A 23,389-nucleotide genomic window follows, 5' to 3' on the forward strand; every position below is an offset into this window, starting at 1 on the left:
TCTAAGGCAGTTATTTTAGTAAGGTAGAGATTGCCTTCTGCTCTCCGGCGACTGTAGAGGAAGCATAGATGACTAGGTCAGACCAGACACCTAAGTTTCAGTCTGATGAATTAGGGTGATGAACCTCACCATTACCTCTTTTAATTTAAATATAGACAGGACCAGCCTCTATATATAATTTCTATTTACTTTTACAGAAATCTATGTATAGTGAGCATGACAGAACTGCTATTTTAAGCAATGGAACAATAGGAGATTAGGTTCAAAAAGCCCAGAAGTAGCCCTCAGAATTGATGGCACTGAAGTATTGCCAATGATTTGTTACAAACACATACTAATTCCAAAGCATATCTGAGAGCAAAACATAAAAACAAGGGGAAAAAAAGTTATTTTTGTTTTTTTCCCTCTCCATTGATGGATAGATACAACTTAAATCTGGGTCTACCCTTCTGGTCTGCATGACTTCATGTAGGAGTGTTTGGCTCTGTCTTGGATTACTGCTGGCTTTCTGGTTGTACAGGGAATACAGGCAAGTAAGCACCTGGCAAAGCTTAAACTGCAGCGGTGTTTTTGTTTCTGCGTGAACAAGCACATGGTCTTGCAGTTGTAACATTTGTGTTCTTCACCTTTGGAAACAGGATATTTGAATGAATATTGCTGACAGGTGAAAGCCAGGGGTTACAAGGAATGATACATAAAACTGTGTAAAGTGGTCTCTGTGAGAGACCCACTGGGAGCATGGTAGAAAACAGAAAATGTAGAACTGCTTCAGGGACTTGCCCATTCGACTTGATAAGATCCCAGTCCTGCTGCTTGGTGCAACCATCTCACATCAAAGCAAGCAGCAGCTTCTGAAGCCCACTGAAAGGAAGGGAGCTTACCAGTGGGGACAAATGCCCCTCCTATCTTTCAAAAAGATCCCATGCTCCTGAGAATTTCATTATGAACGTCCTCCAATGTTGCTGACAGTGACAAGTAGTGGTGATCCAAAAACAAGGAACAAGGAAGCAGAAGCTGGAAAATGCATCCCCTTTCTTATGCCTCAGCTCAGGAAACCCATCACTTCTAATTTGTCTGACACTTCCTGCACATCACCCAGAGTCACAGGCCTGTCTAGCACATCACACACTCGGTGGCTTCACACAGCTTCATGGTAATTGTTTCTGCTGTGACTCAAACCTTTCCAGATCCAGTCATCGCTTCTTTAGTGACAGAAAGTGATCTCACTCATAGGTCTCTGATGCAGGGAGCTGAGGCATACAAAAAACAACTACAGAAATAAGAGCTGTTTCCCAGAGTGCTTAGCAAGCACCTAGTAGCTAGGTGTGTCTGTGGTCCACACCTGTGAGCTACTGCAAAGCTTTGGAGGGAAGGTAATTGCCTTTACTGGCTCATCGTGGCTAATGCAACACATGCAAGGAAGTAACAGCCTTGTGAGCTCATCTCTCTCTGTGGCATCGTACACTCAGATCAGGTATCACAGAGGCTCGGTTAACTGATACACTATTGGGTACCTTGCCAAATTTTTGAACCTTTGAACCCATTCCTGTTCCTAATAATAATCTGGCTGAGAGCTGATGCTGATGTTTACCAAGTTACAGTGTAAGAAACAGTATCAGAGAGGTTACTGATCACACTGCTGGCTTTGTGCTTTGCTCCCAGGTGACCCATAACATCAAGTGTGTGCAAAAGTACCTTGTAATTGTTGCTTCACATGACTTCCCCATGAACAAATACAATAATTGGTTTAGGTTTTAAAGTGGTCCCATGGGCAAGGAGACACAGCCTATCCAAATGTGTAAGAGAGGAACATTTGAAACAATCTTGCTCTTCCCTTGGCATAGCTAAGATAAAATCTGGAGATCCTGCTGTGTTTAAACCATGATCTCAGATCCAGGCAGACTGTAGAGTGACAGATTAGAGGAGATTAATATCTTGTCCTGCCAGAAGACAGCTTTAAGATGTCACAACACCACATGTCCTCTTCAAAGAATGAGAGAGGATACTAGTATCATTTACGTTACTCAATACCACTCCGATAAGTCATCCTTTCAGTTAGTACATATCCTAGGACAACAAGCATGCCATGAGACTATTCCAACCATCCTATAAATCAACACCAATTAAAGCAAGTTACAGCATGGTTCTCCCCCGGGGAATTTATAGGTTAAATGCTTTCAAAATTTTAAGTGGCTTACTTCGTACCTTTATGTGTCTACATAGTGGACCAAATAAAGCCACGACATAAGCACTTGCAAGTGCTGCTATAATTGGTGCTGCTTTCTTTTGCACCAAGGGCTGAGTTGGGGCCAGTTATCCCCATACAATAGTTTCACTTAATGAGAAAGACATAACCCAGATTTCAGACAAAACGAGTAAGCTAGAAATTCCCAGGCTTGTTGCCATAGTTACTTGAAACCTACTGTTAAAAAGTTGGAAGAGAGGCAGAAGGAGAAAAAGTAGGAAGAGAAGAGAGCAATATCATGGTCAGGGTTAGGCCATGTGATAAAGGCAGAGGCAGTGATCTTTAAGGAGTAGGACCTCAGTGATGACACTCAGAGGAGGTTATCCAGGAAGCCAGTATTTCTGCCTTCTGGTTGCTATTGGGTGGATTCTGTGGACATTGGTTATTTATAAGTGGTTACCACAGTGACTAAATGCAATGCACTGGCAGCTATTAGATCAGCAAAAGAAGAAAAGGATTGGGTAGAGACAGACTTCTCCACAATTTATTTAATAACAAAATTTCCTCATTTTAGAACACCAGACTGCTTGCTTTTCTACTTTACAAAGATAGTAGAACTTGCAGCAATGTCTTATTCAGTCAGAATAAACTTTCAGCCTCTTTATCAGATGACAGCAGAAATACTCCAGCTCTATAGAAGCAGAACTGCAGATGTATTACGTTATGCAGTTAGTACTGTTCTTCCCCAAATGTAGACAGGATCAAAGTATCCTGTGAGACACAGGCTGAAAACCTAAGGGAGCTGGTAACTGTGCTTGTCAATCTTTCCTATATTACCATTCTATATTGTTGGTAGCCTGTCACATTAGCATGAAGAAACAGGCCATATTCATAAAGGGCTTTGTGCTAAGCCCACAAATGAATATAACACACTAGTAGTTTTTAATTATTCTTCTCTATCTCATCTGTTTATTCCTGCTTTTCTTTACTCCCTTTCCTTCCTTATAACCAGCATGTAAAGCAATAACATGTGTCTGCACCTGTGGCAGTGTAATACAGGTTCATGTACCCTGGAAACACACACAGTTGAAGTAAATATATTTGATGATCTGATGCCCTACACATTAGTTGGACCACAGTACAGTTTGTATCAACATTCATGTGAAAGCTCAGGGAAGGCACTAGAGTAGTTGGAAGGCTGCTCTGTCCTAATCTGGGACTGTATTTTCTAAATACTTCTCTGTCAAAGCCTGTTTTGGTCCCAAGGAGTAAACTCTCCCTTTCTTGCTGCCTTCTCTCAGTCTGTAAACTTAAGAGACCTTTTTTTGCCCTTTCCCCCCCAGTTCTCTACATTGCTGTCCTTGCTCAGATGGCACCATTGTGCTTTGTACAGAGAATAAAAGATAACCCACAATGCTATGGAGAACTGTTTTACTCAGAGCTGGCAGGCTGTATTTACAGTACCATGGCTAAGAGTTTTCTGCTGGTTTTAGAGTAGGGAAAGCTCACTTATTTATACAGAAGTCATAGAAGCAAATAAAGAAAAAGAATGTATCATACATAGCAGCATTAGCTGAAATGATTGTATAGCACAAGACAGCTGTGGGAGGTTGAACATCATTCACTACAGGTAGCTGTTATTACCCTCATTAAAGACAACTTGTAAGCAATTTCTTCTCTTCTGACCCCACAATTACAGTTATTGCTTTCTGTCCATTTATTACTGTGCTACCAAATGACCTCCACATTTGAATCATAAATCAGCAAGCTTCCAGATCAAGTACACTTAATCTTGCAAAAGCAGAAGAGATTGTGAGCTATTGTAATGCCATAGTCAATTATAGTCTAAGTCTCCCCTTGAAGTGGGTCAAGAGATCTCAAGCTCAAACTGGGGAGAAAGGGGAAGCAACAGGCAGACTGAGAGCTTAGCTGGTACTGTTGCCCACTTGATTTCCTAAGGGTGTTGCATTCCTTAGCAGCAGTCTAGCAGCACTTGCTCAGAAAGGTGATAAATGTTTTTCTGTCTGAAAACATGGAAGACAGACAGCAGCTAATGCTGCAGCAGCAGCCACTGCAGCAAGACAGGAAAGGCCATGCCATTCCCAGTCTTACTGGGGTGGAACACAGAGGACAGTGTGTGGGATCAGAGCAGCAGATTTCTAGTGGCAGAACATATCCTACCATTGAAAAGTTATTAGGATTAAAGCAAATTATGAAATTAAAACCAAATAGGTGTTCCAGAATAACAGCATGTAGAGACAAGCCCTAAAATCTTATAAATCAATTGCAAACACTGAGCTCTAATTTTGGATTATTATTAATCAGCAGAGCTGGCACAGTCCCATTCTTTTATCCAGTGCTACTTGGCGGGGGGGAACCATTAGCTCCATGAGGGTATTCTGACTCAGTAATATAAAAATCTCCCTAGTCTCTTTAATTTTGAATTATTCCAGACACCACCATCCCAGAATGGCCATATGCCAATGTGTCTCAGTATTCTGTGCCAGAGGAAGAGGGTAAAGATGAGCAGTTATTTATTGCAATAATTACTCATTTCTTCTCCTTCAGGTTCTTCCCCACCCCTCAATTATTTATACAAAGAAACTGTATGTAAATGGATTGATAAACAGTGGTCTGAAAGACACAGGTCACAAGCCACTTGGTGGCACTCCACCCATATAAACTTTTTTTTTGTCACTCGGCAGACTGACAGGCTGTGGAACATCCACCCCAGGCCAGAGTTCCCCATCCCTTCAAATCCCATGGAAGATGCTTTGCTCCACCCCTTCCCCTATTCGTAGAAACCTGTACAGACTGCAGGAAGCATCACTGGTTTAAAACCTAATCAAAGTAAGTTAGACCCCACTTCTCACCTGCAATTCACTCCCTGCGCTACTCCAGTATGAAAGAACTTGAGCCTTGTCACAGTGAATGGATAGGGGGAAGAAAAGAAAGGTAGAAGGAAATACATGAGAAAATCTGGTGCAGGCAGCTACCAGGAAACAGAGAAGATAAACTCTTGTAAATGGTGTTCCCTAGGCAGGGAAGTTAAGACAATCAGCAGCTAATGAACAGTGATCAAAGCAGCAGATGAACAAACATTTCATACTTAGGAAGTTCAAACTCACCTGTAAGTTATCTTCTCCCCAGAAATAAGATAACAAAGTGCTAAGATAATCAGTTACCCTTATCCACTTGTTATCTCACTACTCATTTATACAAAAGTCTAACACTTCTTCTATTCCAGGAGACTGGGAGGGAGAGAAGATGATCACTTTTGTGACAAGACAGCAGTACTGAAGGGACAGCTTTATGCATTAGCTTTTCTAAAACAACAAATAGCAGTAATGACTAGTTTTACCCATTCAGCAGAGCATGCCCTATAAGCATTTTCTTGTAGGCCTGATACAAGATGTAGCCATCATGCAACAAGGAACACAAAGATTAAAGCAAGTCTTTTAATTGACCATCTTATAATTGCTAGAAGACAATATGTAAATATTTACTTAGCTTGAGCAGTGAGAGCCCCAAATTCAACCCTGCCTACCATGGCAGGAATACTCATTCTCAGCCAAGTACCCACACCCCCTTTTCCTTGGAAAGGGAAAAGAAGTGCTAGGTATTAGGATCCAGAGGACACTTGCCTGAACTCTGTACATACAAAGGATAATACCATTTACTTTTTCAGCCTGTTTTTGCTTCATGGTGTTACAGTAATAAAATGACACTCCATACTAAAATTTCACTTCAGGATCTGGTATCACAATATGATAAACAAAACTTTTCAAAATGTTGAAGGGACTTATTGCCATTTGGAACATGTTTATTGTTCAAAAACACTGCACTGAAATGAAATCCATCACATACATTCATTGTCATCTATATCTGTACATCAACATAACTTTCAGGCAGGTCATGCAGGAAAAAAAAAAAATCACTCTCCCAATGAAGTCAAAAACTACTGAAAGGCACCTTGTGTCCTTCAGACTCCAAACAAGTTAAGTTTTTGCCTGTATAGGATTACATACAGCTAGAACAACTCAAACAGTAGGAAAAAAATAAAATCCATTTATAACTTTAAGAGCAGAATCAGACTTTGTTGCCTTCCTTCATTCAGTGCTATGCTTTTGCTTTTCTGAGTCTTCTTTAAATAATGTTAATGAGGTCTCTTTACTGAGACAAGGCATGCAGTAAGGGAAGAGGGGTAACTAATCACTTCCAGCCTGCCTTTCTACACATTTGTTCTTGTAGATTAGCAAGCTACTGCTTAAGTTAAAAAAGAAGAGAATAGGAATGAATGCACCCAAGTTAAATGGCTTTTAAGAATACATTAATACATGGAACAATGATACCACCTACAGTTCTGTTTACTGACCTCTGTTCATGTTGATTTGAGAACAAGTTTTGTCAAACCATCACAGGCCACTTTTGTAGACTGTTAGATAAAAAATTGGTTTTCAAATATTGCTTGTTATTTGGATGACTAACTCTTTATTAAAAGGGTAGTTATTAAGAACCTGTAAGGCAGCAACACTTCAAATGCGATGGTTTAAATTGCTGAATAGTACTTTTTAAAAGGCAATGTAAAAAAATTAGTAGAAGGATTCTTGGTGGGGTCATATTCATAATGGCTGTTTCTGTTTTATCCCCATTGTAATTGTCACAGCAACTGTAGATGGCAAGTCTTCCTTGGTTCTAATTCAGGATGAACACATTCCCTGGCTTATTTCAAGTTAGACATTTAGTTCTTTTTCTCCAGCCTGCCAAGAGAAGAACAGCTTTTGTAAGAGTGAATATTGAACTGTAATTGCTATAAAAAAATCTGGACTTACAGTAGAACTTTAGGAATAAAGGACATTTGGCCAGTTATTTATGCAAAGGCAGGTCCACTTGCAGTTTTGCTCAGTCTCATTTTTTAAGTTTATAGTTCAGAAGCCTTCATCCTCCCACTGCTCCACATGGATTTCTTGGAGCAGAAGAGAGAAAAGCCATAATCCTGACTCATCAGGATTGCTCGGGGCAGTGTCTGCACTACTTGCTACACAATGAGGGTGTGAGACTGCTTGCAGTCTGTTCCACTGTCACACTCAATTGGATCTACCCCATATATAGAACAGTCAGCTTAGAGAGGTTTTGCTTGATTTCTCTTTCAGACATACAACCTCTTCACAGTTTTATGGATGTTTCCATCTCAGGAATTAGCTACAGAGAGAGACACATGCAGACTATCAACATAATACATGAAACAAACCCCAACATAGCCAGCAGCTGCTGAAAGCCCTGTCTACATCCACGACCATAAGGGTTTTCAGCCTTTTCTATCTGTGACCCTCAGAAGCTTCAAAGGAGGTCCAAGGCAACAAATCAGCCTACTGACAAGCAGCTTGTTAATAGGTTTGCAAAAGGTAATTAAGTTAAACAAGTTCAGAAACCATGCAAGGGTTTGCACCACAGCTAAAAGGCACTAACAGAGTATTCCAAGAGCCATCAGTTTATGACTTGCCCTTTTTAAAGCGTGACTTGCCTGTATTTGATCAGTCGTCCTCCTTGAATAAGTTGTGCAACTTCATTAGTCAAGTGGCATGCGAAAAGAAGCCAGTTCCTTGGCTGCACTTTGTAGGCAAATCTCATGAAAGTTAAGGAGTAACAACACAGTGCTGCAAAACATGATAGATATCATTAGTAGATGATTTTTAGTATCTGCATCTTGTTGAGGCTTTATTTTCATACAAGTGGAGTGTAATGACAAGTACAATGCTTCTTGCTGCTTTTGAGTTTTCCAATATCCTACAAACTTTTCCACTTTGAGGATCCAAAGCAGGAAAACACACAGTGCTCATTCTTGCTACACACAAAAACCTACAGGGCTGCAGCTTTCCACAAAACCTCGTTTTCCTCATATGTTTGCCTGTGATGCAAATGAAGCCTTTTTAGTTTATTACCTAAGCTCTTGGCCAGAGAATAAGAGTTAATCCCAATGAAACACGGCTTGTCCTATATGATTATTCTGACAATTTCTAGGACAGTATTTTTAAAAATACTAATTACTTAAATACAATTTTTGCTGGGAACATTCTAAATGGACTTTAAGAGAAGGATGTTTCCATCCCCAGGAAATCACAAACATTCAGAAGCATAAAGCTTTGTTACCTGCTTTCCAGAAAGATGAAAACAAATTTTAATCTACCCTATCATAACTGCATTTAAATACAAGAAATTACAACCTAAAAAATCACTAGTTTTGCAAAGTTCTGACAGGCTTGAAGATGGAAAAAAAATTGTACATACACCACCCTATATATACACTTGTAAAAACTAAAAAAGTGTCTCAACTTTGCTAAGCTGGGTAGCTGCCACCAAAACACTATTTGCAAAACAGTTTCACTATACCAGAGACTATTTGAACAAGCCTTCCATCTTGAGGAAGCTGATTAAGAGACTGAATTATTCTAAGCACAACTTAGTGAGCATGAGGCTACAAATTTCCTTAACCCAAAGGTATTTGGCTTTGGGGAGAAGAATTACTCAAAATTAAGCTAACTGAGTTAAGGAAGAGACACAATGCCAACATTAAGCTACTAAATTAAAGCTATCAGATTTATGATCCTAGAGACTATACATGCTCCAAAAAAGGTGGAAAAAATATTGCTTATGCATGTAAAAAGAAAGTCTCACATTATTCCGTTAAGAGTCATGCTAGCCTCTCACAGGCAACTGCTCTGCAAGGAGTTAACCTCCCTCAGCTGCTTTTTGCACTCTGCAGACCAAGCATTATTATTTCTTCGCTCCGTCAGTGTTGATATTTAAGTCTCACACTATCCACAAGGCATCATTGTTCTTAATACAAAGAATAAAGTTGTGTGAAGAAATGCGTTCTGAAGCAGTGTGTGCAGTAGTATAAGATACCAAAAGAATTATACTTGGAGTGAGCCTGGTGATCAAAACCGCTAAGACTCAAGACCCGCCTCCCTCCCCCCAAATTACTGGAAAGCTCTCTGAAAGAGAGCTCTGCAACTTTTCAGTACTTCAATTTTTAAGTGGCCTCTGAAGTTACATAACAAGATATGTGATATCTGTATCTGTTTTGATCACAAGTTTGCAAGCAACTAGTAAATACCACTGCTTGAAGGACAGAATCTGTGTTCTGTAGTCAGTTTACTGGCAAGAAGGTTCTCAGGTCTTACCAAATGTCATTCGGCCACTGATTATTTCTGGAGATTTCTTCATGTCATTAATAGCAGCAACAGGAAGTCCCCAGTTGGCAACTGGCCCCCAAAAGTGCTGTAAAAAGGGAAAAGGAAAATAAAGTTACACAGAAACACAGATTTCCTGCAGTATTCTTCTAGTTTTCCTTAGCCACACAGAGCTTCAGAGGACAGGTTTAAGGGTAAATTTCCAAGACAAGACAGGGACTACTTTTGACATAAGGGAGAAAAACTAAACCCTTCTTTTAGCAGGATCTAGTCTTCAAGGGGGAAGGAAAAGAAACCCACTCCAAATCTTCTTGCAGACCAGAGAGGAACTACTGTAAGGTCATTGAAATGCATTTTTGTGTAATTATACCTCAGCCATCACTAAACAGTCTGATTGGTATAGTCATATAATAACCTCAGATTTACAGCTCTGTGCAGACAATTAGCATTCATCTCTTTCAAATGAGGCTCCTAAAAAATGTAATGAAAACACAAGGACTTGCTGAAGTGAAGGACTGGAACTGTTTCCACGTTCTGCTGAAAATGAAGAAATACTCAGCAAGCATCTTCTTCCAAGTGCTTACACCATCTTTTTGAAAGAGCAGGGCCATGCAACAAAACCAAGTTGTAACCTAGAGCTTCATCTGCAGTTGCTGAAACAAGTTAGTGACTACCTAAAGCTCAGTGATTAGACAGATATAAGAGCAGAGCCATTAGCTACAGGTGTGTACACAGAGAGAAAAACAGAGACAAGTGGAAAGAATTAAGTCAGAAAACCCTGACAAGAGCTCAATTTGATGGCTATTGTCTAAAAGACTCCAAACAGAGAAAAAACAGCGTCATAAATCCGATTTCCACTACTGTTATGAGTAACAAGACTTGTTGATTGAAATCAGTTGATTTCTTTCCACAGAGGACGCACACGGTACTTGCATCAGCTTCTCCTAATGGGAAGGATGCAAAAAGTAACTTGGCCAGATATGGCAGAAGATACAAAACTTGCAAGAAAAAACTTTGCGGATGCCAACTATATCCACTGACACTTCCCCTAACTGTAACACTGCAGATACTACGTTGATTTGCAATTGTCAGGGGATATTTGAGTTTCTTAGTTTTAATTCCAAGATACTCCTGCCACTCTGGATACTAGCTTGTAACACTACAGTAAGATTAAAAGCCACACTTGCTTCCTGCAGATCTGGGTTACAATACAAGAAACTTAACTAAAAAAGTATAGAAAAAAGTGAGTTTAAGTTGTACACACTGTTTTTATAGTTTAACCTTAGTGTAATATGCAAAACAATATTTCTGCAAGCATCTACAGAACATGCATTGGTCCAAACTCAGATTTCTAATAAGAGTATTTTGAAGAGTGCAATAAATGCTTTTGTTTACTAATACTGATAGGAAAATTGACATCTGTAATGGTTAAAGCCTCTCAAGCATGTCAGAGGTAACAGTGTAACTGTGAAGAGTTGTATGGCTACATGGTATTTACACTGTACAGCCATGGTTAGATAGTGTAAAAAAAATGTAGCTATAATACCATTCATGAGATGTTGCAACACAACAAGAACATTCACAGAAAACTCAGCAGCACACAAGATGTTGTTTTAGAGGCTTTAATGCAGGTATTTAGATGGTTTTAAAGGACAATAAGAGGACCAGAAACAAGCATCTAGTCACAACTGTGATTATCTGCACAGTAAGACAGCAAGACAACTTGTGTTAGCATCACCACACTAAAGCAGACTGGAAAAGGTAAATGGTGAGACAGTACATATACTTGGTGAGGTTTTTACAGTCATTTCAGGAATCTCATTTAAGCAACTGTAGTTTTAGAAAAAGTCTTTAAGGCTCCAAGCTTGATTTTTTGAATCTATGAAACTATTATGGCTTTGAGAGTCTTAGTGATGACTTCTGTTTTGAAAAGCAAATCAAGTCAAGTTGCCATTTTTTCTTAATTCAACTGGCATTCAAACATAAAGAAAGAATACACTATAGACTTTGGACCACTTCCAAGCTCAGGCTGCACAAGCTTGTTCAGTTTACATCCCAGCAGTGCTGCAGCAGTAACTTTCCTCTGCTGACCAGGGAGGTAGATTTGGAACCTTCTCATTTGAGATGGTTATCCATTTTTAAGTGCCTGCAGGCAGGCAGCCCTTTGAAGTTTCCACACACAAGAATTAAACTACACCTGTACAGTTTGTCTTTGGTCTACACATAACAGCACGTCTTCCATAACATTATGATTCACAATATAACAGGCATAAAATACCCACTCCCAGTTTCAGGAGCAAACTGAAAGGCTGAAGGAAAGAAGAATCTGTAGTGAGTGTTATATGGTATCATTTATTGTCTGACAAAGCTGGTTAAAAATAAGCCACATACTTTGGTTATGTACCACTATTGTTGCTATGCAGAAGAGTAGCTCCAGATGGGTCTGATCTTAGCAAAGAATATGGAAAAAATGAAGCCCCTTTTATTTCATAGTGATTACTTAAGGAGACACTCTGAAGGAGCTAATGTTAACCTCAGACTTGCAAATAAGTATTACCAGTCCATCATTGCTGGAGGTTCACAGTATGCTTTTCAGATGCAGGCAAGGTCATAACGGTGCTGAAGCAAAAAGACTGCAAGTTACTGAAGTTAGGGAGAACTTGAAAGCAGAAGTCCCCTCCTTTTTCTTACCGTACTGTTCAAGTGAGCCATCGTTGTTTTCCATTCAAAAAGCACATACAAAAAAGAAGAAAAAAGTGTTAGTTTCTTTCATAATCAACATTTAGAGAAGTGTACCACAAACAGAAGATAAGTCAGGAAGCTGCTGTGGCATTAACCTTAACATAATAGTATTAAAAATATAATTTCCCTCAAGAGCTGTCATTGTTACAAGTGTTTGCTGCTCAAGTATCTTTTTCCTATCAAGATAAAAACCCATTATGGTCTGTGGAAGACCTTCATCCCCTGTAGACCAAAGCCTCCAAGATGCCAGACAACTAGTTTAAAGGGATGTCAAAAGCCATTAAAGTTTGACAAAGCTAAAGCTACAATTCCTCTGCGGAAGCTTTGAAGAAGTTGCTTGGAATTCTCTGTATACCTACCTAAGTAGGTCAAACCAAACATTGCCAGAGATCTTACTGCCACTAAGCTCAGGCTAACTGTGGCTGTACCAAACATGAGCTATAACACATTTCCAGTTATCTAACATATATGACTGGAGTGTAATTGCATGGGATTCATTTAAGTGATCATCTAGGTACCAATTTATGTAATAACTTAAGGATCTATGTATGAAAGCTAGACTACAGCATATATTTAGGACCGTTTGTTACTATACCTTTTAAAATGCTTCTGAACTTTTAAACATCATCTTTCTAACAGATACTGATAGGACTTGGTTCTGAATTATGACTTCCAAGAAACCAGCTACTAACAGAAAGCCTACTGCTGATAGATTGCCTCTCACCAACTGCTGCTGTCAGCTGCAGAACACTTTGTAACAGTCACTTCCCTCACACTGATCTTAGATCTGGTTTACAAACAACTATGGTAAGGGAACAGTCAGGTCTACTTAGGAAGTCACACTGGATATGCATTTCAGAGAGTCTTTGTTACAAGCCACAGGCTGGTTCAAGATGCTTTGTTAGGGTGTCCTTGACCAGTGTAACCACTGGTTTTGTTTTCTTATTAACTGAACTGCAGCAATAGTTAATTGAAGTTCACAAGACAAGTGCACACTTCAATTTTTTCATAAAACCTTAACTAAACAAGTTCAGATGTGTCTCCTGGCACAATGTTTTTATGCCAACAGAAGTCAGCCTTCATTTTTAGAGGGGAAGTTGTTTTCAGGCAAGTGAAAGCCTAAAATAGAATCAAACCGATGCTATTTTAACAGCGTAGGCAGCTCCGGCTAAGGCCTTGCAAGGTTGTCCTCACATTCACATGAGACTGGAACAGTTATTATACTCCTAGAAGAGGACAGATCAAGGTCATATAGACTTTTCCAGAAGCAGGCATCCAGCCCCAAAGCTCTGCAGCCAACAGAGCTGCAACAAATGCACTACATCTAACAGCAGGGATACTGCAGCAAGTGCATGCACCTATTCCTGAAGTGACTCCATGTCAAGTTAGTAGTTTCCAAGAACCACATTCAATCCCTTGACAAAGGGAACACTTTGTACTAATGTTTCCAGAACTGTGGACAACAGTTGTTAGATTTACTCAGTTTCTCTGTAAGTGTCTAGACATCACAAGAGGAACCAACAGCTGATCAATACCTTATATTGTTACTATATTGAATTCCAAAGAGCAGATATTGGGGAAGATTTGTTTTTCCAAAGTTTTCACATGTATTTTCCTCATACTGGCAATGAGGGTATTAATAGGCCAGAAACCATTCTGCAAATATAGATGAACTGCCAGCACTCATTTCCCCCTCACTGTCATCCCTTAAGTGGAAAGGGTATTACCTTTCTGCAAAAGTTAGGCTGTTCAGTTCTCAGAGCATACAGGACAATGACAGCAGGCACCATGTCCTTCAGTTTCTAGCACAGACCATTTTTTTTTTTAAAGTTCTTATGTCCTTGTGTTTAAAGATTTACTAACAAGGAGAACTGAAGATCAGCCAATTCTCGTTATATTACTGATGCTAACTCTTCTAAAGTTCATTTCAATTAAAAAAAGGTCCTAGACAGCCTATGTCAACATAAGAGCTCAAGCTTTACAAGGGATGAACTACCTATTTCAAAGCCATCTACATTAACAAAGTCACTACATTTGCATTACTGCTGAGTCATCAGGAAGAGACACTTCAGAAGTACCCCAGAAGATGGCAATCCCCATGCCTACTTCTCAATTACCAGAAAATTTTGGGACTCCTTGGGATTCCTTATGTGACTAAAGCAATTTGGGCTTCTACCACAAGAAGATGCCAGAGCTTGTCTGGGGTAGCCTATAGGTCTCTCTCAAAAGAGGAAGCAAGCTGTTTTACTGGATGATTTTCAGAAAATATTGTTTTAAATCATTAGGATAGGAAGTAAGAGGACTCAGCTGCCTACTACTAGTGGCTTACATGATACAACTTTAGTGACAGCTGACATTTTTAGAATCTGTAGAAAAAAATGCTGCTTCAAATTCTCAATGTATAGAGCTACCAAGCTTTCGTATGCTAATCAGCTAGTTTTAAATTAACATTACTGCTCCATTTACAAGCAGGAAAAGTCTACCAACAGTTTACATTCTTACTATGCTTACTTTAAAGCATTAAGACATGGTTAGGATAAATTTATATTTACATGATTTACAGTCATTCAGATCCCTATTAATCACCACTTGAGAGAAGCCAGACATGAAACTGGCAGAACAATTAATTCTTAATGACAGTTTTAAAAGCAATTTATCTTATTTCTTTGTGCAAGATCCAAAAGCTAACCCATGATGTGCAATTCTAATGCCAGGTATATTCACCTGAGAAAAGCAGCATGCATTCATTGCACTTGCTTTCACATGTATTTTTTCACAAAACATTCTTTCATGTTTTCAAGTTATGAAGCTGGAACTGAAGCTACTTATTCCCATAGATGTCTGCAAGTTTGGATTGCCCCAAGCCATAATAATGGAACACTCAATTACACTGCTTTGGGTAACTTCAGTTATTCTATTTAGGGTCAAGCGATTTAGAGCACAACACTGGTACTGCAAACAATATCTCAATTCATCATTTCCTACATTTATAAAGCCTTGCTTCACAGCAGTGATTAGACGCCGATTTTTAGAACAGATACCATAGTCTCAGAGCTTTGAGGAAACTCTTGCTCTATGAGCAAGGCAAGGGAATTTTCTTCAGAATAGAGTCCGTAGTCTGGGGAAGCAAGAGCCTTCAGCAAGGAATAGAAAGAGATAACAGCTCTAAACAGTCCATTTCTTCTATGGAGAAGAGGGATTACAGTCTTTTATTGACAGTTATCTAAATTTTAAACTCAACATAAAGCAAACAACTTACACACTCATCTCCTAGTAAGCAAGAAGCAATGCTGAAAGGCCATACCAGATGGAGCAACTGACTTTAGCCCTTTATGACACACCCAGTATCAGAAGTACAATTAAGCAGGTATCTTCATATGTAACAAGGCAGAACCCATCCCACAAAGGTAGAATCCTGTGCAATGCTTTTTTTTTTTCAATACAGCCTTATTCATATAGCTTATTTCAAGACTAGAACTAGGATGAAATACACCTGAAACATTTATTTCAGCTGCTACCTTTTCAGTCTTCGGTAAGGAGACACTTTCAGTAAGTAACTGTGGTGGTGTTAGGAAGTAACCACTATCTCTTACAGATTTTTGTTTTTATAATTACAGACTACTGTTTTACTGACCATTTGCATGCTCCATACCAATTCTGGCACAATTAGTTAAATGTTAACATTAAAATGCATCTATCAAGCTTACACAACATCCTCAAAAGGAATCCACATAGAAGCTCGCTCTGTCCTTTCTTCATTTTGCTTCAAGGATGTTCTCTTCCTTCTCATATTTTACTCATCTTACTGCCCCTCATTTCTGTGGAACTTGATATTGCAAATGCCAAACAACCCCTTCTGCTTACTGAGCCTTTATATTACAAGCCGTCTTCCATTCAGGCTTACACCACCTTCTGCTACTTTAACCAAGTTTCTCAGATAAACAGATGTCCTCCTACATGCTTGCTCAACATCAAACATCAGTTGCAATAGATGTAGGTAGAACAGCAAGCAATAGCTATAGTGAAAGGTTGCTCAACCACCTTTATTAGAAGAGCCCATTTTTATTTGTTTAGTTTTGTCGAACTGTTTGTCAGTCAAAGAAACTTCAGCCTGCCTACTCGAGACTGTTCTTGTACAGCAGTTCAACCAGATTTAACCAAGCATTCTGCAACTGTATCTTGTGATTTCAGTTCAAGATGCCATACCCCTTACCACAGCACACAAACTGAAGTTTGACAAAAGTATTGAGCTGTCTGGGAGGTGACTTCAGCCACATTCCCATGAAAGCGGGGCTCTAACAAACCTCTGCAAAAAGTACCTATCTGCACATACTCAAAGATTTAGCTAAGTGGTCTTGAGACTGCATCTGTTACCAAGCTCGCTTCTGCCCACAGCTGAGCAGAGCTCTCTCCGCCCTTGCTGCGGACAGCGGCCAGAGTGCCCCTGCCCTGGCTGCCCCCTCCGCCCGCCCGCCACGGGGCAGTGCTCCGCGCCGCACGAGCCCGTGGGGCTTCCCCGCCGGGAGAAGGAAGGTCACGGAGCGGCGCAGCTGCCGCGGCAGTTTCAAACCGCGTCGCTTCGCTTCAAGGTCAAACGCGGTTTCCCCGGGGTGGGGCGGGCGGGAGACTGACAGCCCTGGCACCCTCCCCGAGCCGAGGTGACGACAGGCGGGCCAAGGGGCCACAGGCGCCGTCACGGCGTGGTGGGCCCCGCGCCACCACCCCCTTGGCACCTCCGGGCCGGCTTCACCCTCGCCCAACGGGCGCCTGCCCGCCCGCTCCCTCCCAGGCTCCTCGTTCCCCCCACGCAACCGCCGGCGACGGCGAGCCCGGCTGGGGTCAGACGACGCCGCCCGGTCGCCGCCGTCTCGGTAGCCCCGAGGCTGCGGGGGACAGTGGGGAGCGGGCTAGGGAAGGGGCGCCGGTCCCTGCCGCCCGCCCGGGCAGCGCGGCGGGAGCGGCCGCCCGAGGCAGGGGCGGCTGCGGCAACCAGCGACAACCCCCGCCGCGCGCTCACCTCATCAGGTAGTCCCTGAACTCCTTGCTGCGCACATAGTCCACGGCCTTGCGGCCCAGCGCCCCCGCCATGGCGGCCCTCGGCGGCAGGGAGCGCCCAGCCCACCCGCCTCACGCACTGCCGCCACCGGCACCGGTGACAACTCCCCCGCGCCGCCGCCCGGCGCCCGCTTTACGGCAGCGCCCGCGCCACCGCCCCCGCCGTCACCACGGCGCTCTCGGCGCCTATTGGCCGCGGCGGCCCCGCCTCCCTCCTCCCGGGCTCCGAAACCGGGGGGATGGTTATGGGGAGGGGGAAAGGCAGGGTGCCGTAAAGCAACGCGGCGGGAGGAGGGGGGAAATTGTCGCAAAGCGCGACGAGGAGGGTCGCCATCGGCTGAGCTGCCGGCATTCCTCTGCAGCCCGCAGGGGAGAGCCGCGGGGCGGCTTTCCGAGCCGCTATTGGCTGCAAGGCGGCGGCTGGTGGCTTCCGATTGGCCGCCGAGGGGACGCATCCCGCCTCTTGCGGTGTCTCGCTCCGCCCCCTTGAGTGGCGCGTGCCAGGGGCGGCGGCGGGGCTGGGCAGGCACCGGCCGCGGGCGGGTGTGGGGGGTGCAAGGGCGAAGCGGGGGGGCGAGGGGCGGGGGGTGCGCGGGAGGGGGCAGCCCCCCGGTGCGCGGTGCCTGTGGGCGTCCCCTCCGACGGCGGAGCGGCTGCCCCGGCCAGCTCCCTCCCGCTCAGGGCCGGTGCCGAGCAGCGCCGAGCCCGGCAGTGAGGGCAGGGCGTGAGGGCCCCCCGCGGAGGGGGCAGCGCCCTTGGCAGCTCCCGGCGCTGCGGCGGCGGGCCTGCCGTGTCTGCGCTGCCGTTTGCCTTCACCCGGAGCCCGCGGGAGGTGAATGGGCGAGTCTCCGCTTCCTCTCCAGCAAACGATGTTTTCCCCCTCACCATGGTGGCCGAGGTGACTGAAGACACAGAGCTAATGTATCGCGATGGCATGTAAAGCAGGATAGAAGTGAGACAGCCCATAATTGCTTCAGTGATTTTTAAAAAAGATAATCCCATGGGGTTTTTAAGAGCCATGTTTATGGACTTTGAAGTTTTGGAGCTGGGAGTACTGGGTTATGACAGAGCACTGCGACAGTTCAGCCTTTCCCTCTGTACCTGGAATGGGCTAAGATCCCATCTCTCACCAGCACTTTCTATTTCATACCTGAGCAGAGGTTACTTATTTAGAAGGGAAGATAAACTCTAATCCTACTAATACCATCTCCATAAAATTTGGGCCATACAAACAAATACCTATATGTGAATTACTTCTTTTATCTTTGCTCAGTGCACTAGAGATAGTGAAAATGGGATGTTTATCTCCTCTGCTTTCCACAGACTTGCAGCCTCAGTTTTTACAGTCTGGCACTGGCCTGAGAGCGTAGCCTGGGGAGTACTTATGCTCTGCTCTGCAGAGGCCACAGCTGCTTCCTCTCCTTCTGTTTCCCTCCTCTTCCCTCCAGGATCTCAGAGGGGGAAAAAAAAAAAAAGTAAAGAAGAAGAGTAGGAGCTCTGCACCCTCTCCCCCCAGTTGCCTGCTTGGAGAGGAGCAGGTTTGAGGAAGAGCATCGTGTATACACATCCTCTCCTTTTTCTATATCCACAGCATATCATATGACACCCCACAACCACCCCTGGCTTTGCTGTGTGGGAGAAAGGGTTTTAATCCCCTTGGTACACTGCGTTATGAAAAGCCAAAATGTACCCCAACGTATTTCTGTGGACTACTGAGACTCCTCATTTAAAAGCAGCAATGTGAATATGAACGAGTTCTCAAAGAATCATTTATTCTAGTTGATTTGACTTGCACCAACAGAAGGAAGGTCTATGGAAATCAGTTCTGTATGTTCAAACAAAAATCTCCTGAGGTGAGATTCCACATAACCTATATGGCCAGGCTCAGTCATTAATATTACAGCAACAGGTTTACCTAAAAATGTAACCATATTCTCCTTCACTGAGTTAAGAAAAAAATTCGTCAATTTTTTTCTTAACTCTTACGTATGGAGAAAAAAAATAATCTGTCTGCACTGGAAAGCACTGTTCTTTAGTTTTCTTCCCGCAGTAAACAAGTTCTTTCAGCCTTTTCTCACAGGCTGTGTGCCTTTTAAATCTTTTAACCTTTTGCTTACTCCATTTTTGTTTACAGCCTTCTTAAGGCAGAGCCCCAACAAGGGTCATCATGTCTCAGTCAAAGCCTTACCAGCAGTGCAGTACCCTTCTCTAATTCTGAGAGTGTCATCACACTTTATTTTCAAAGTAGTTAATGAAAAAATCATTAACTAGTAATGTGCCCAGAAGAAACCAGTCCTACATGACAGGCTTTACCAGTTACACAACAAAAGCAGCTAGCAAGGATTTGAAGTCTGCTTTTGTGGCAGTTCTGTATGTATTTATAATAATTTTATTTGCATACTATTTTTTAGGTTTCTTACAAGGATATCAAAAGCCATACAAAAGACCCACTTAATTTATCACGTTCACAGCTTCCCTTTTACCCCCTTAGCCTGTTCAACAGAGAAATTAGGTTGGATTTGACAAGAGTTGCTTTTAAGCATTTTAAGGTGTACTTTTAAGCATGTTCCCTGAGTGAACATTAACTGGTAGTTTAATAAATTATTCTAGCATTTTTTTTTGGATATCAGAATTGGGCCATTTGACTTATGGCTAAGTTGTTGTTAACCCCTTCTCTTCAGACATGTGCTCTTCTCCAGTGCTGGACTGCCCTGTCCTCTCCGTGAGCTGGAAGATAATCACTGATGATCTCAAAGTGCTTCTGCTGGGGTCTGGTGTTCTGCAGAGCAAGTTTTGTTAGGTTCTGCTACACATTTTTTCTAAAATATATTTCACCTATTCTTTTCCTGATCTGAATTATTCTTCCATCCATTTTTCACCCTGAATTCACATGTATTTTGAATTATTATTATTATTACCATACTTCTGTTTTTACCTCTTACGGGCTCTTTCCGCATTATTTAATGACTGCAATTTCCTTTGTCTTATTCTAATGCTTTCATCAAACTTCTTTAGTTGTCTTATGTCCCATGATAGTTGAGACTGATTCATGCCTTAACCTTTCTGATTCTGTTATCTGCAGGCTGACACCGTTTCTTTATTTTCATCTATTCATATGTCCTTTTGTCTATTTACTGTATGTTCTCTTCTGATTTTTAGGTCATTAGGTGCTTGTGAATAAGCCAAGCCACATATCTCTGAGGATGTCTCCAATGTTTCTTCTAATTGGAACAGGTATTAGTAGCTGGTTTGGTTTTCAAACAGACAGATCCCCTGCAATCTTTTATCCCTTAGCTTATCTTCACAAGAACCCTACCTGCAATTTCCTGGAATTTCTTCCTGGAATTCCCATTGCTTTCATTTATTTCTTGCTAGCCTTGTGCTTCTGACCTCTGCAAGGAGATGCCTCTGAAGTTTATTAGTCTGACTAGTTATTCTTGTTTTCGCTCAGCCTTTGGCCAGGTCACTACTTTTTTAACTTACTTATAGAGTTTTGTTACTGGCGGTCTTTACTTTAAACTCTTCCTTGTTAGATTAGCAAGCTGGTGCGCTTGAATTCCCTTCCTTGGTTTTAGCAGATAGACTAAAATAGGGTTGTCCAGTAGTTACTCTACATGGGACACTCTTTAATAACAGAGGCTTTCTATAGATACCGTTTCTGCAGCCCATCATCCCTTGCTGCCAGCATGCATCTGAACTGCTGCCTGCTGCCTGGAGGAGAGCATCCCTGGCTCCTTCATCGTCAGTTCCACAAATCTTCAGTGCTAGCATACCTAGTGCTGGCATTTTTGCCCACAAGGACACATACATAAGGTAGCCAGGGCTGGGTGAGCCTTACTAATTTTTCACAAGTGTCCTGGATTTTGTCTCTGTGGGGAGGTGAGCTGTTAGATGATGGGTCTGTTTAGCAAATGAATACTGTGTCTTCCTCAGAAGAGAGTCTCCATATCCCACATTCCCCATTGCTGTGTGTGGGTGTGGCAGGGGCAAGCCTTCCAGCTGCAGGGGACACATGGCCCTTCCCGTTCTCCTCATCCCAGAACTCAGGAACCAGTAGTTCTTGACCGCAACAGATGCAGATCCAGGTAAAGCAGCCTACAATTTTTCTCCTTTTATCCCATCTCTTTCTTTCTCTTGACATGCCTTTGCAGGCACATGCATGGTGGCATGTCCCTGTCAGAGAGAGAGGAATGTGCTACCTGTCTGGCAATAAAACCAATGAAGAAAAATGTGTTATGGACATTGCAGAACAATCTACTAGTGCTATGCAGTAATTATCCTTCTGGCATAAAGTCAGTCCTAAAGAATGTATCTGATGTAACTGTTAACAAACCTCTGCAGGGGAAAATGATGGTGCCTTTTCCCAGCTGTGAAAGGAATTGCAGGAAAACATTATTTGGAGTGTTGCATGACAGACAAGAGACAACAATTAAAAAAATCTGTCCATGAAACTGTCACTTCAGGACCGAAGTAGTTATTATTTCCCTACTGTGGTAGCTCCAAAGTTGCACAGAAATACAAAAAAAAGATGTATTGTTCGGATAGTCTTCTTAGATCTTTTAATGAAATACCTGTTCATTAAAGTGGACACAAATCATCTGGTAGGTAGACAAGAAGATTGCCTACAGCCATTGACTATGACATTTAATCAGCCTGCAATATCAAATGGAGCCAAGCGAGAGCACAGCTTGATGCGACACCTGCATTTATCTTTGCATCTTTGATTACAGATACATTATCCCTATGTGCTGGCATGATGCTTGAGGAGTTTTGTTCCATGTGGAACATACAGCAGTAACTAAGTAGACTGAACACCTGAGAATGCTAACTCGGGAGGCTGCCTTATATAAACAATAAATAATCTCTGTAAAATGCATGGTCAACCCTGACACGTTTGCAGAGACATCCTAGTAGAAATATGAATTTAGTATTTTTCTAAAGAAAACTGAAATAAGTGCATAACAACTAAATCACTTTAGAAGAAGCTACACCTCATTTTAGAAAACCTTTTCTGAAGTGCAGAAATACTTTTCAGTGTCAAAAAATATAGCAGCTATCAGGTAACTGTTCTCACACTGACCGTGGAGCTGGCATGCTATCGCACAAGATCAGCATGTATCATTTGTGAGAGTAATAGTTTCTATGTAAAACTTGATCAATTAGGATAAATGATTACATTGTGGAGCAAGAGCCATTTCATCATCTGCAGTTCTCAGTAGGATCTGGAGGAGGATCAAGCATCAAAATAAAAATATTTATTTCTAGCTGAGGACCTGCAAATAAGATATTGGTGTAGTATCTCTAAAACCACAAGAAAAAGACAGACCCTCCTCTATTAATAGCCAAAGGAACACTATGATGTAAGAATTATAATGAATAAAGTCAAGAAGTGAAAAGTAAAATAGATGCAAAATGGATCTGGAAAAAATTCGGATTTCTGAGACATCAAAATTGGCAAATTAGCAGGTGCTGTGATTAACAATCGTTGTAGGCAAGCCAAGCAACAGCTGGGCAGCAGGAACTGAAGCAAGGGGTGCTACCTATAACAAAGAAAAAAAGTATTTTGTCAGTGTAGAAGACAAGCATTCCAGGCAATTGTTGCAGGTACCACTGCTTTTCTCTGCCCTACATGCAGAAAGACCTGTCTGTCATGATTAGATTATGGTCAGGCAGGTCTGAACACTTGAAGCTTTTATTAGCATAGTTATTCCTGTTAGTCTAAACTAAATACATAGGAATCACACAAGCTCTGGCCCTAACATGATCTATATCATATCTGCATAGAAAATGGCTAGTCCTATCCTGTGAAAAGCATATAATGTCTAAAGCTGTATAGACAAGGGGAAACAGAGTACAACAGTCTGGCAGAGTGGCGGCTGGGTTTGCAGCAAGGCTACGCAGGTGCTTTTTCTCAGTGCCCAGGAAGCAGCCTGGATGAGCTGGAGACCACTGCTCAAGGGTGGGAGCAGCACCCCACTGCTGGGCTGACTGCCAGCTTCAAACCCTGTTCCAGGGGTGGGAAGAAAACAAAACCAACCCAAATCAAACAAAAAACACCCCCAAACAATATCTTCCCCTACTTCAGCCCACAGTACAACTGTTTCTAAGGGCAAGTTTTCTTCTGAGAAGTTTTTTCCTAAAAGCCAAATGGCTGTAGATGAAGAATGCGCCCTGCACAAGTAGCACTTCATGTGTGTGGTCCAGTGGAGCCTTG

General features: G+C 42.1%; 1 protein-coding gene across 1 annotated transcript; it reads right to left on the reverse strand.

Annotated features, from left to right (window-relative positions):
* Positions 1 to 5,629: 5,629 nt before the first annotated feature.
* Positions 5,630 to 17,310, reverse strand: MPC1 (mitochondrial pyruvate carrier 1). The gene is made up of 5 exons (XM_074863007.1): positions 17,138 to 17,310; positions 12,070 to 12,073; positions 9,370 to 9,466; positions 7,710 to 7,842; positions 5,630 to 6,945 (listed from the first exon to the last, which is right to left on the reverse strand). The coding sequence occupies exons 1-5, from the start codon at positions 17,206 to 17,208 to the stop codon at positions 6,927 to 6,929; spliced, it is 324 nt and encodes a 107-aa protein (XP_074719108.1). The 5' UTR covers positions 17,209 to 17,310; the 3' UTR covers positions 5,630 to 6,926.
* Between the last annotated feature and the right edge of the window lie 6,079 nt (positions 17,311 to 23,389).

The sequence above is a fragment of the Strix uralensis genome, chromosome 3, assembly GCF_047716275.1.
Source record: "Strix uralensis isolate ZFMK-TIS-50842 chromosome 3, bStrUra1, whole genome shotgun sequence".
NCBI lineage: Eukaryota > Metazoa > Chordata > Aves > Strigiformes > Strigidae > Strix > Strix uralensis.

Excerpts from the sequence above, each read along its gene's own strand:
- MPC1 (XM_074863007.1), bottom strand. The coding sequence starts at position 17,208 with ATGGCGGGGGCGCTGGGCCGCAAGGCCGTGGACTATGTGCGCAGCAAG. Across the intron at positions 7,843-9,369 it reads CAGTGGCCGAATGACATTTG|CACTGTGTTGTTACTCCTTA; the intron begins GTAAGACCTGAG and ends CATGTTTTGCAG.